General features: G+C 36.0%; 1 protein-coding gene and 1 long non-coding RNA gene across 17 annotated transcripts in view; both read right to left on the bottom strand.

The window, feature by feature from the left end:
* LOC139804652 (uncharacterized) overlaps window positions 1-405 on the bottom strand; it is a 116373-nt gene extending 115968 nt beyond the window's left edge. Inside the window, exon 1 of one of the 2 annotated variants that reach the window (XR_011729476.1) lies at window positions 264-405. This is a non-coding gene — a long non-coding RNA (uncharacterized lncRNA). The remainder of the gene's footprint in view (window positions 1-263) is intronic. The other variant, XR_011729475.1, reaches the window with a different exon arrangement.
* Window positions 406-3101: 2696 nt separating this feature from the next.
* The window catches only part of SOX6 (SRY-box transcription factor 6), a 329755-nt gene continuing 318324 nt past the window's right edge, over window positions 3102-14532 (bottom strand). For all 15 annotated transcript variants that reach the window (XM_071762378.1, XM_071762369.1, XM_071762370.1 and 12 more), the window contains one exon: window positions 3102-9996. In XM_071762378.1, the coding sequence (XP_071618479.1) occupies window positions 9693-9996 (304 nt within the window). In that variant the 3' untranslated portion in view covers window positions 3102-9692. The remainder of the gene's footprint in view (window positions 9997-14532) is intronic.

The raw sequence follows: 14532 nt of genomic DNA on the forward strand, positions 1-14532 counted from the left end.
CAGGGGGATTTTTCAGGCTCTCTCCATAGCTATACAGATAAAATCGTATACACTGACTATCCCCCACTTTTTCTTTCAGCCCATATTAGACTTCTGAAAATGAGAAGAGCTTAGTGGTAACTATGTCATGCTCCTCAAAATAGGTAGTTTGTACCTAAAGGTTTTTCCAGAAGTCCTTTTTCCTCAACATGTGGCAAAAGACTTGTATTTCTTTTTGTGGGGGTGTTTTTTGAGGGATTTCTTTTTCCCTTCCCAGCACTTACCCTTTGGTTTTCCAGCAGCTGCAGCTATTCCAGTGGAATTGCAGTATGGATTTCCTGGTGTTTGAATAAAAGATATTTCATTGTTATTAAGTAATTTGATCGTTAAAATCAATTATCTCCAGATTTTTCTGAACTGAGTTTGTTGAATTTTAACCAACTCCTGCAAAAAGAAAAAAAAAAAAAAAAAAAAGGGGGAGAAATTTAGCATCCTAAATATTTTAAATCATATGACGGACTTGGCAATTCAGTTGTACATAGGCTGTTTTTGTTCTCTGATTATCTTCCATTAAAAAAAAAAAAAAAAAGGGTGTTGGAAAACTCCTCAGCAAGGCCCTTCCCTGTAAGATCAGGCTGCAAGCTTAACTGCTAACTTGCCCCCCAGCCACTTCACCTACCAAAACACCGTACTGTGTACTAGGACAGGCTGTATCCATTAGCAGCCCAACATAATGGCTGTAGGTGCTAAGGAAGGTGCAGATGTTCACCAGGCTCAGATGCTCCTGTTAGGTAATGTCCCCTAGGAGCACTGTTGAATATCTAACTACTGGCTCGGTGGACAAGTAATCTAACCCAGCAGAACAGTTACTGTGTTTTGAATTGTATAGGTTGTGACTAATTAGTAGTGAACACACAGTAGCTATTAAGAAATGGTGACAGAGATGCCTTTTCATTTTTTGTAGTGTCTTGTGGACTAGGGTCCCAGTGCATGGCTGTGGATCTGGCACAATATATTTCCTGACTTCCAAATATAACCCTGTGTGGCCTGACTTAAACAGGAGTTACGTGCCTAAAGTGTGAGACACCTCGCTCATAAAATTCAAGCTGGATATCGTGGAAGTAATGCAAAAGTCAGGGGTTGTTGTACTTTCCGTTCACAGATTTTCTGCTTACATCCCATTTTTGAAACCTAAATTAAAATGATTAGTTGATTTCTTCACACATCCTGCTAGTAGCTAATTAACAAGAAGAGTGGCCAAAAATACCCAAATAATCAATATGCATTTCTTTTGTAATTTGATTATTTGAGGAGAATTATTTAAAGCTCTAATAATTACCTTTTTTCATACCAAGTGATCCTTTGCTGATGAACTGCAACAGCAACCAGATCTCTAAGTAGGTTTTAATACAAGTATAGAAGCTTTTAAAGTCTGTGGTGTCAAAGTAAATTACAGTGTCCCTAAATAGTTCTTAATACAACTGACCACAGAAATTTCTACTGGGCAATTATGTTTTAATGCATCAGTCATCCAGTAGGCATTAAGACAAAGCAATACAGCTCTGAAGAAACGGGTTATGGACTGTCATGTCAAGAACCCAAATACTAACCTGCAATGGCCTTGTTATTATTAGAACTACTAAGGGTCAGATTCCAATTAATCTGCAGATTTAACAGTTCTCCACTGTAGTGGGTCTTGATACAATTAGGCAATAACAGATGACAGGAAGGATACTTCCTGGCAGTTAATGACCAATGGCATTATATATTTGAAGGCCCTTAACCCAGCTGGTCATTAACTGCTCATAGGCACAACCTGGAGCTCATATTTTCTATTGTAAAACACATATTAAAGAAATAAATCAACTACTATTTTTCTTCCCTCCTGTCCCCCCTGCTCAGACCTCATGCAAGCTGCTGCTGTTGGGCTACTGAAATAGAAATTAATTGCCGCAGGAAAATCCCAGTGCAAGTAACCAGTGGGGAGACATCTTGTAATCCTGAAAACTGCAGTGAGTCCTAAGGGCTCCCAGGGAACCTGCAGCTGGTGAGCAGTTTGTGTTCTGAGGCAGCAACTCCTCTCTGGGCAGGACAATCGAGCAGCAGGAGAGATTCAGTTCTCCTCTTGCTTGTGCTCTGTTGTTTGGTGCCACAGAAGTGGCTCACCTTCCAGTGCAGTATGACCTTCCTGTGATAACTGGAATAACAACAGTAACTTAGGAGGCCAATTTCTTACTTGTCCAGCACTGTGCTTTCCCTAAGACCACTTTAATGTTGATGGAATAACTAGCTGATAGCTTACCAGAAAGCTTAAAGTGCATAAGTCAACATTTATGAAAATTTAGCTATCATAACATAGTCAATGACTTTGCTTTTGACCCCTAAGTATTTAATCACATAGATTAATAATGCAGTGTGTCATTTTTAATAATTTCATGTACGATGCTCTCTCTGGGGACATAAACATTCATTCCCACTTAGATGTTTAATGGTGGTTTGTTCAGTAACTGAAATTAGGCTGAAATGTGATGTAATGCACAAAGTGCAGTTACATTATAGTACAGTACACTTCAATATAATTTATTCTTTTCCTATGAGATCCATGACTAATTACTAAGTCAAAAGTCAATCATATTACACAACTGGCAGCGGTTTACAGACATGGCAATATGGCAACTATAGGGGTTTTGTTGTCAACTGTGGTTAGTTAATGTTATATGCAGCAGAAAAGGAGAAGGCAAAGAGAGAAGAAACATGAGAACCATTTTGTCTCATTTGTACTCAATAAAAAAAATCCTTTGAGATTATGTTGTTAGCAACAGCACTTCCTGCTTACAAAATTGATGGTACCCATTCAATATTAAAAATTTGGTTGGTTATCATGCATGTCTTTTACAGCATATGGTGTTAATGGATTTTGGAGGCTGATAAATGCCTTTGTAGAATGGAAAGGCATGGGGAAAACCTAAGAGCTGGGAGGTTCAGGCACTAAATGTAAAAAGAAGGCCATCTGAACAGGCCTAGTTGCATTTTTCTGTCCATCAAGTCCTCATGATGAGTCTTCAATGCTAACTTCAAAGGACTAATAGAGGATGCATAGAAGAAGTCACACACACATCTCATAAAACAAAATTTATCTTTAATTTGTAAGTGTCAACAGCAGTACAAAAGATGGAGTGATGGTGAATAGATTAAGGGTAGAGAGGACAGTCTTGAGGTAAATGAGCATAAATAGGCAGTCTTATAGACACTCCCCTGAGGGGTCTAAACCCCTGTCATGGCATATACTGTATCACCCAAGGATGACATGTTTAACATATCAGGAAAGCACCTTGTGCAAAAAAAAAAAAAAAAAAAAAAAAAAAATTCCCCCCCCACCAAAACATGTAAGGTGCCACTGTACACCAGAACATACTGTATATGGACAGTGTCTTTCAATTTTGTCTTTTCCATTAATAACTGAGGCAGAGGAGGAGAAGACTCTTAAAAGTACCACTGAAAGATCATTTAATATTTAATTTACCTCACGTCAATACTGCACATCAAAATCCAAGAAGTCTGTTTATGCAATGAAGCGGAGCTAAGAATAATTATTCTCTTTTTCAAATTGAGAACAGGTTATTTTTTTAAATCAGTATCCTTAGCAAACTTTTTTCTTTTTTTTTTTTTTTTTTTACTGTATCAAGAGGAGAGTGTGAGATGTGATGGCAACCTTTAAGTTCATTTAAAAACTTTACACTGGACTGTACAAGATTTTTTTGATAAACTATTTACATTTTCAGACTTTAAAACATATTCAAAGCAGCAATAGACACTAGTTTTTCCTCTAAACGCCCAAATAATTACCGGCCAAGGGCCCAGGTAGGTACCTGCATTGTATATAGAATTTCTACAAAGAAAACCTGCCCATTAAGTTAGCCAGTGGGTGTCCAACGAGCAGCCCTCACACTTAAAAGCTGCACCCACAGTGTTGCTATAGGAATCAAAGCATAGTACCTTGACAAGAGAGTCTCAGTTGTCCCAACAGCTCTACACAAACTTTACAATTTGAAACAGCAGCTAGCATGTCAGTCCAGCATGTCAGTGAATTGTGCTGATTAAATTAACATAGAGTACAATCTCACAATATACATCACAAACAAATTACAATGTCAGGAAATAAGAGTTACAGTAAGATAAGTTATGTAGTAACAGCTTATAAGCTTGTCTTTATGTAATAAAAAAAATTTTTACACGGGAAATACAATAATGGATGAACAGAAATGCTAAGCATTCTAGTTTGCTACAAGCTGAAGAAGGGTACAAGAAAAAAAGCATTGCTTTCTAGAAAGCAAAACACAAATGACAAAGGAAGACAAACGGAGAATGCACACTAGCAGGTCTGCAATGTGCAGCATACAAACAGTTAAATATTTGCACATTCCCCATACTCCAAGAGCACCAAGGACCTCACTTGTGGTTTTTAGAAAGCGGAAATTACAAAGCAAGCCATGTCACTAAGTTGCTTTATAGCTTTCATATTGCCATAAATACCAATTTGATAAGTTTTCCTTTAGCCCAGTTCACCCACCCCACCCCCTTTATACCCAGTGTGTGAAATCTCAGAATACTTCTTTGTTACAATTTTCAAAAAATCTGGTGGTTAAAAAAGGGAGATGTATTAATTACTTATGTAAAAAAAAAAAAAAAAAAAAAAAAAAAGTGGGGGTTGGGAGAAGTGGGGGTTGGGAGAAGTTTTTTTTAAAGGAAAAAGACTTCTGTAAAAGATCAAATGAGGTCATATAGTATTCTTTCAAAAGAACATGCTTAAGTGCCAACTTGAATCTTAAAAAAAAAAGCATGCAAAACACCAAGGGTCAAAGCCCATTCTTCTCATAAAAACATGAAGAACTCTTATCATAGATTCTGCCGGCTGCATCTCCACTGCAGTTGTTTGCAGTGTGGCTCTGGCTCAGCAATGTTTGCCCCGCTTAACACCTACGCTTTACTGGTCCTCATGACCACCATGGAAGTACCAACATGCTTACAATTAAGCAGGTAGATAAGTGTTCTGCTGGGGGAGGACAGAGGTGTAAACTTGTAGTATGTTTTTGCTAGGAAATTATTTTGAAATTTCGATTGACCAGATTTCGACACGATCAAAAAACAAAGCCGGAAAGCCAACCCAGAGAGAGGACTATGTTTTAGATTGCATTGGGGGGTGGTTGTGTTTGTACTTAAAGCAGGAACTACCCACAGCTGACTGCTGTACACTTGCACAGGGTTTATTGTATTTATTGTGACTAATGCTGCTGTTTGTTTTGCATTCCCATCCTGGAATAATCCCATCTTTTGCCCTCCCCTGCCTGGCGCTGCACCTGAGTACACTGACTAAGGAGCACATCATGAATTCTCAGCAGGCAGTTTCACAACCTAAATGGCAATGCCTGAATATACAGCCAGACCAGAACTGGGCCACTTCGTCGAAGTAATTTCTCCATGTAAACCTGAAACCTGGAAAACAGTTGTTTCCATTAAGTCTTTTATCTTCCATTTTTTTGAAATGTGAAGTGCACTATTCTAGCTTGTATCAGACTGTTTTGGGAGTGTTATGCTACTGAAAATAATTATTTTATAATTTTCAAAAAAGAAAATATATTTTATCTGTTAATTAAATACACTGTCTGTTTGCAAAGAAAATAGCATTACTATAGTAGTGCATTACCTGAACAGAGTTATTACATTTTTCAGAGTTATTAAGAGAAGCTCAAACACAATGCTTAGAAAGCAATTCCACAAGTCCTCTCTGTGTATTGAGTGAACAATTTCCCCTGGTTTTATAGCCTAATATGACAACAATGTGATTTAAAATGTTTGAAATAGAGGTTTGATATTCTGAAGTCTTGACTGCATTGCAAGGGCCATCTTAGTAATGACAATCTTTCCAGGGATGTACTTTTGACTTCCAAATGTCATTCTTGTTAAGATGTAAAATATGTCACCAGTTTACTTGAATTCAGAAGACTATGTTTCCTATACAATGTATTGGAAATTCTGTATGTCTAATCTATCAATGTATCCTGTGTTTATGGAATAAGCTATTAAAAATCAGTGAGAGCACAAGTGAGGCAACTTGCTGTCCCAGCTACAGGTCCACAATACTGCACTCACACTGCGGTTGTAAATTCAGCATCTACATGAGGTACAGTGACTTGTCAGCATTTAATATGGACAACATACACTGATAAAGAACAAAAGTAAATACATAACTTATACTTCACTAAGTATCCATGAACAAAAAATAAAATTCTATTTCCTATGTTATATTTACACAATTTAAAAAAATTCTAAAATGAGATGGTAAATTCATCAAAAACTTTGTTTTGAGCTCCAATTAAAAAAGTAAAAATGTTGGGTTTTATCCTTATGATTGTCCTTCCTTGATTTCTACTGATTTTAGAGCCAATGTCGGCTAATAAATAGAATAAAATGCTCATATGCACAATTCAGATTCAAATAAGTTTGTGCCACTCCCCCAGCCAATAAATGCAATTTTTACCAGCTGGTGACTCGTGAACAGCCAGTCATTTTCAAGAATGTGGCTTGAACATACAGAGCATCAGCACTGAGGCAGGGCTGGAGCTAAAACAAAGTGTTCATACATACATGTATTTTGCATAAATAAATGAAATAACAAGACATAAAAATGACTCAAATCCGGCAACTGTGAGGCAGGCCCACACGAGTCGAAACAGATGACTTTTGTTCATGTAGTTTTCGTACAACAGTTTCACATTAGTCAGAAGTGATAAAAAATACCATTTATATCCAGTGCTTATAACACTTACGAAACAACATCTGTGAGTGTGTGTTTTTTGTAGTAAAAGCAAAATCAAGTTTCAGTCCTAAAGAACAGTCCTTTGTTCTCCACAAGCCTGCAGAATATTATTTTGGCATGGTCATAAAATTTAAAAAAATTAACCAACTAATCTAAATGTTTGCCTTTGTGCAAAAAAAAAAAAAAAAAAAAAAAAAAAAATTACATAAAATACAATGCTAGCAGTACAGCATTCTAGCTATTGAACAAAACCAGAAAAAGAGAAAGCAAGAGAGAAAGTGACATGGGGGGAGGGGGATATACTTCTAACTGGAGAATTGTGTAAGACATTAATAAATATTTTTTTTTTTTCGGAAATAATGGTATCCTCCCCCCAGTCTGAGCTGAATATATTAAAACCAGTTCGAATTTCAAAGCAATTATAAGAACAAAACCCACTTTCTTTCAGTACCTTAGCCAGCTTAAAGAGGGCGCTCACCAGCTAATGACACAGCATATGCCTTTAAAGTCTTGGCTAGACCAGTTTATTGCTTATTAGACATGGACTAACACATTTAAATAAATATTAAAAATATAGCATTTTGTTCCAAATTTTAAAAAATGGTCAGAGAAATTTGACCATTGTATTTCTATGCCATTATCTTCATAAATTGTCCTATAAATTGAACAATCTTCTTTGTCTTGGGGGTTGTTCTTGCACATTTAAATATGATTCCTACAGTGGCAACAATGGCTATCTCTGCTCAAATAGATATTAGTGGGCCCATGAGGAAAATGACTGCTCCCAATACAGAGCCTTGTCATCACACCTCACACAGATTCATGTGAGGTGAATGCAGAAGCAAGATAGGATGATAGCTTGAGGATAACCAGTATTAACACTCTACTTCTTTCATTGCCTGGGCCCTAAACAAAGCCCTTTCAACTCTACTTGAAGATCCCCACAGACTTAAGAGGAGCTGCTCTAGGCCCACTCATACCTCAGCCTGAGTCTGAATTTAACACTGAACATATCCAATTAAAAATAAAAGCTGAGGGAGTTGAGAAGCTTTAACACATGTATTCCTCAGGCCCATTGGATCTGCCTATATACAGTGATGTATTTGTGAATAGGAGTGGAGTGGGAAAAAATAAAGGCAATTCCTTCTTTGAAATTAATCAATTTGCAATCTCTGCACATTTCACTGTTGCATATTTCCCAGAATTTTCTCTAGCAATTGGCATTGTTTCTAAGTAGTAATACAAATAAAAATTTTAGTTTCTACAGCACTTTACATCCAAAGATCCCGAAACACTTGACAAGCATTCATCAAGATTTGGCTCACACTCCCACATGACTAATATTCAATAAATATGTTTGATGTACCATTTGTCCAGCTTTGCAAGTCAGACATTTGTGTGGCCTTCCCTTCCCCACCAGGCATCTCACATATAAATCACTGCATAAATACTTAAAGGAGCAAACAGTTCCTTCAGGTGACAACAGGAACATGATGTACAGAGCCATGATTCACTGCAGGATTCTATAGACCCTAAAAATTCATCATGGTGGACTCTACATGCAGTTTGGATTTTACATCTGCCTTTGCTGTCTGACTAGAGATGTTTATAACTATAAACACTTTTTCTTAGGAATATTTATCCTCTATGTACATATAAAAGTACTCACTTTATTTTGCATTACATATAGCAGAATATTTCCAAGTGCTCCTTGAACATACAGTGTTACAGGAACAAGTGATTTTCTCATTCATAGAAGTCATGTTCATTTTAGTAGCAGGTCCACTTCTATTTTAATATACTTGTGTAATTTAAGGGAGGAGAAGGAAGGGGATCTTTAAAATATCAATAAGGAATTGTAAGTGTAATGCCACCAACTGTACTTTTAAAAATAAATATTAAGTATTTGGACCCTTGGCATTCTGGAATGAATAAATTAATTAAGAGAAAATGTGTTAAGACTGAATGCAAGGGTTAAAAGCAATGGGGTAGAGAATGTAATCAGAGGTGGCCTCACACTGCTAAGACAGGCCAGTCCATAGCTGGTGATCGCTCTTTTGTGCTTACTTAAAATTTCACACTAATGGCACATCAAGAGGCAAAAGCAATTGGGCACATGCACTATGGCAACCATGTTCACTACTTAAGAATAGACTGTCTCCAGATTCCTGAGTACTTTACCATATTCTGGAAAAAATTAGGTTTCATTTATAATTTTTTAAGATGCCAAAGGATTGTCTAAGACTTTACAGTGTCTTCTTTAAGACTTTTTTTTTTAAAAAAAAAATGTTAAGATTGAAAAGTTATGAAAAGTTTGGCACATCAGAAGTTCAGCTATACATCTGGAAAAAAATGGAATTCAGAGACTATTTTTTAAAGACAAGCTATGATGCACTTGTGGACTTGTTCTGTTTCACAATATGAAATCTGCAGTTTTTGTTTTCTAAAATAATCCAGAATAAAAACACATTCACAACCTGTAGGCTGGCACAGCATACCTGAGTGAGAATGTAAAACCCCCATCTAAAACAGTAACTTAAACCTTTATCAGCATCCAAAAGGAAAAAGACAAAAGGTAAGACTTGTAAGACAGCTATTGATTCATATAAGTTTTCAAGTCCTGATGTCTGATATTTAATATGTCTTCATCTAAATAAAAAAAAAAAAACACACAACCAAAAAACAAAACAAAACAAACAAAACAAAAATCCTAAAAACCCAAGTTCATGAAAAATTAGGGAAACAATCTGTCGCACACATTAAGAAACATTTAAGACCATTCTGCTGATGTAACTGTAGGAGCCACACATGCATGCAGGCTCTTTAAGAACTTTTGTTCAAAAAAACCCCAAAATAACCCAAATGAGTCTGAGTACTTTTATTCTGTGAACACTCCTCAGTTGGCACTGACTGCCTCATGGGCTTCATTTTCACTACTATAGTCTGATTTGGGATCATCCTCATAGTCCTCATACATTTCTATTTCATCCTCTCCATTTATCATTTCATTTCCAGCGAGGCTTCCGCTGTCTGTCTTCATACCATAAGTGCTCTGAATGACAGGGATGCTGGGCTCAGGGCTGGCAGAGGTGCTTGAGCAATCTGATGTCATCTGAGGTGACGGTGTGGTAGTTGCCATGGTTATAGCACCAGGATAGACAACCCCCGTTCCTGTGGTGATTGGAATTTGAGGCTGTTGTCTGGGAGGAAAAACAAGAGAAGAACGTGATTTCTTGTGTTCAGAGGAAGGAAGGCCTGCAAGTTCAAACGAAAGAAAAGCAGATGGTTTCCTAGAAAGACCACATATATTCCTCTGGGGTTCACAGTCCAGTCCCACATGGTATTGGTTCATCTTAGCTCCCTCCGAGGACTACTGGAGAGTAAACTGTTGAGACACTGATTCTTTTCTGTATTTTATGAGTTTATTTAAACCATACTTCAAAGTAGCACTTAGACAGAGATTATCAAAAGGTTCCAGACACCTGTGTGATGCCTAACTGCTACTGTAGATATTATGTGTACAAAGTATAAGTCTTCCAAACTCCTGGTAAGAGCTTTTGTTTCCACAGACTGGAAGAAAAAGCAACTCACCCATGGTCACAACTAACAACTGATGGTACTAATCTTCTGATATTTCTTAGAATAAGTAAATTTGCAAAAAAAAGCATTCATAAAAGAACACCACAATACTAATTCCAAAAGAATGGAAACAGTTATTTACCATAATTTAAGTACCTAAAATGGCAGACAGGTGACTAAGTAACAGTGCCTCATTCAAAGTGTGTAATTTACTATTTCAATGGTAGGTAGACTACTATGCTGCTCAGAAATACTTTTGATATTTTGTTGTTGGCTTTTGACTTTAATTTAAATCTAGTATCAGAATGCCATTTGTTCTTCAGGATTTCATGTGCAAGACAGAGTTTTTGAAGTAAAGTACCTTTAGAACACAAGTGTTCTTTTTTCTATTGTAGCCAACATTCTACAGAAATTAAGACTTCTTCCTGTGGACTCAATGCCAGATCTGATTTACTTTGTCAATGCACATACATGGGAAGACTCAATTAAGGGTGCACTACCACTACATTTGATACATTTTACCTTCTGATATCTAATTTTGTACTACATAATGCTGTCTTTTTCATGTGTGTGTGATTTTAAGCATTCTGGAGCAATAACACAAATTAAAATTAAAGCAGACCAATCAAGCAACTCAACACAAGCTTTACTGTAAGCATGTCCATAGTTGTGTTCAGTGATGGAATGTCTCTTCTTACAGTGATGTATGTATATTCAAATGCTTTGCTGAGTAAAGGTCAATTCAATGAACCCATTCCAAGGTCAAGGCCTTATTTGCTACAAATTAATTAAATGTACTTCTTACATTTGGGTTAATTAACTAATAACAAACTTTCTATACTAAAATACCCCTACAAACATTCTCTTATTATTTCTGGATCATTAGCTATAGTAAAGCTAAAAGAAATAAGGGCTGTAAGTTGTCTGAAGGAAGAGAATCTCCATCATACTTTAGATGTAACACTGACTGAATATACTCCTAACCTAAGTGCCCTTGAAGATGCTGTTTTGATGTGGAGTAGTTACTACCCATACATGCCTATTTGCATAATCCATTTAAAGCATCATGTATTCAATGTATTTTCACTCTTCTTTAAAGCAATACTGACCAGAAATTAGAAAACTATTACATAATTTTAGCAGAAAAACAGCGTCAGGTATGTTTGAACAATGAATCTATAACTTGACTACTGTGACATTCTATGCTAAAATTGAAAAGGGTATTTCATAAACCACACTCTCACAAATCCTTAATCATTGGCTAAAGCAATAGACAAAATAATGTAAAGCTTATTTTCAAGACCCTAAATATTGAATGTATATTGTTCGTTGATCAAACTACAGAATTACTGGAAAACCAAAGTCCATCAAGTCTAGGAATCAATATAAACAGCCAAATCATGCACCCTCTGTGTAAGGTAATATTAAAATAGCAGGTAGCATTGTCATTGCTGGTATTGCTAGCCTGACTTTTAAAGCCTCTGCACAGCTTGGGAAACTCAAACATCTGTTGTGTAAGTATGGTACACCTGGCTAGCAGCAAGCAAAAACATCACAGTAATTCATTTGACACAGTCATTATACTCCTGTTTGCAAATGATGATTTGCAGATGATTTAAAAACAGCTATGGATTTTTCACTAAATTTTCACTTTTTAAAGTGGTCTGATAAATGTTCTGTGAAAACAATTTTCAGCCACTGTATTTGCTTGCAAGTGATTTTCTGCAAACATCTTTCAATACTTTATCCATAAAACTGAACACCTCCCTCACATGGGAACTTTTCTGTTTTGGGATTGTATGTTGTCAGGAGGATAAATTATTACTGTTAAAGCCCCGTATGTACCTCCTTCACTATTTTACATACAGAAAATGTTCACATTCAATGACTGTTTCCACAGACTGGAGGAAAAAGCAACTCACACATGGTCACAACAACTGCTGGTACTAATCTTCTGATATTTCTTAGAATAAGCAGATTTGCAAAAACAAAAAGCATTCAAAGAACACCACAATGCTAATTCCAAAAGATGTTCTGAGAAAAGCTTTTTTTACAACTCTTATAGTAACAGTTGTATAATATACTCAAAAATGACTGAGTGAGCTGCTCTTGTGTTACAGATGACACCAAGCATCAGAACCCTAATGTCTACTTATAGCCTTCCCCCCAAAAAACAGTTTGCATTTTTTGGAAGCAAATTCCCTTTTTATAAGCAGCAAGAAGTAAAAAAATTTGCTCAGGACAGAGCTGTGAGGTGTCTTGATAAAATTATGGTTGTTAAATTTTAAGTGTTGAGTCTTAATGACAGATTAAATTACAAAAGTTAAGCCCTAAATGACAGATTAAATTACAAAATTCAAGTTTTCTTTCAAATGTTTATCAAACCAGCAAAGCTCATTTGCATATTCATCTTTCAATGAGACAAGGTGGATTTGTCCATGTGACACCCGTTTCAAAGTATAGAGGGAGCAGGTCATCCAAGCATAATAAGGTAGAATTTACAGAGACACCTTTTACTTGAGAATGCACCAAATGAATGGTATATTATAGAATTAATCTAACTGGCAAAGAATGAGATTTCCAAAGCAGGAAATATCAAGTTTTACCGAACTTGTCATTCTTAAATGCAGTTCTTTTTACACATTGAGCAAAAAGCAGATGTGGTGTATAACCCTGCTGATGGATGGGTAATAACTATGAGCTTTAAACTACCTATATCTCACCATGGAACTGTACACATGTGGCAACTATGCCACCTGAATGGGAAGTATCTCAAAGTACTAACCATTTGCTTTCAAAAATTTGCTAGCACTTCAACATGAGCACTCACATACCCACACTAACTGGACATCTACCTCTCACTTGAGCCCTGTTAGTATTTTGAGCTGATTAGATTGTTGGTTGTTACTGTAAATTCTGCTCAAGATGCCGAATTGCATCCCAGAAACCCTTATTATAAGATATCACAATCTATAAGGATGGCATATGCTACTGAAGATGAGTGTTATCATTTTCTAAGTAATTAATTTTATAGGACAGGGAGGGGGGGAGAAATCAGAGCATTTATTCAAATTCTAACCACTCCCCTTGAAAGGAAGAGTTGGAGTTTCTAACTTATGACAGTTTCTAACTCTGCCAGCATTGCTAACATGGCTGTCCAGTCTGGGGCCATAGTCTTGGTTCAAAATAGTTATGTAAATATAAAACATTAGGTAAATGAAAATTCTGAGACCAATTGACCTGCTCACAGCTTTGTAGAATTAATATTGTTAAGATTTACCTTTGAGAATGTTCCACTTTTGAGTTGCAAAACTAGCTAAACATTTAAATTGGCAAATTACCATTGTTTTCTGATCTCTTCCCAACTATTTTCTGACACCTTTAAATGAGCAAAGCAAAATCAATTGCATTAAGGAGAATGCTTATATGCTACCAAGCCCTGGAACTTACATTCTCGTAAGGAATTAAATAGAAGTACATCTCACAAAAGCACCCATTGTGTGCTTACTTTAAATTCAAGCTACAGAAGTATAATATTACAGCCTTACTCAAAGCTGTAGTCTAGCAACATCCAGGCTATGTGTGTACAGTAGTTATAAACACTATAAAGACCTAATTCCAAACATCTTACACTGGTAAAACACACAGAAATGTTACTGCTTACATCATTTTGCAGATAAATGTATATATCATCCTCTTGTATTTAGAATATATTAGACTGTAAAAATGACTGAGAAGTGAATTATTTTTGTAGGACAAGGCAACAAAAGATAGACTCAACTTAAGAAGTCTGAATTTATGTTTTATATAGGATCCATTTGTTAGTTTATATTTATTTATGCATTACAAAAAAGTATTACTGAAGATAAATTGAAAATCACTTCAAGTCTGTGCAAGGATTAACTTTAAGCTGAAGTTACCATTCACAAATTTCCATTAATAATTTTATTGTTAAAAATAACTATTATTTTAAAGACATATCTGGCTTCAGATTCAACTTCCACTGATTAAAACCAGCAATTTTTTAATATACTCTGCATTAAACATTAATTATTTCTGTATATTATGACTCATCTAGAACAAAATTGGTTCATGTAAAGATATAACGGGAGGCCTACGCACATTTTCAGTTCCACTCTGTTCTTTATAATCTCTGC

The sequence above is a fragment of the Heliangelus exortis genome, chromosome 18 (assembly GCF_036169615.1).
Source record: "Heliangelus exortis chromosome 18, bHelExo1.hap1, whole genome shotgun sequence".
NCBI lineage: Eukaryota > Metazoa > Chordata > Aves > Apodiformes > Trochilidae > Heliangelus > Heliangelus exortis.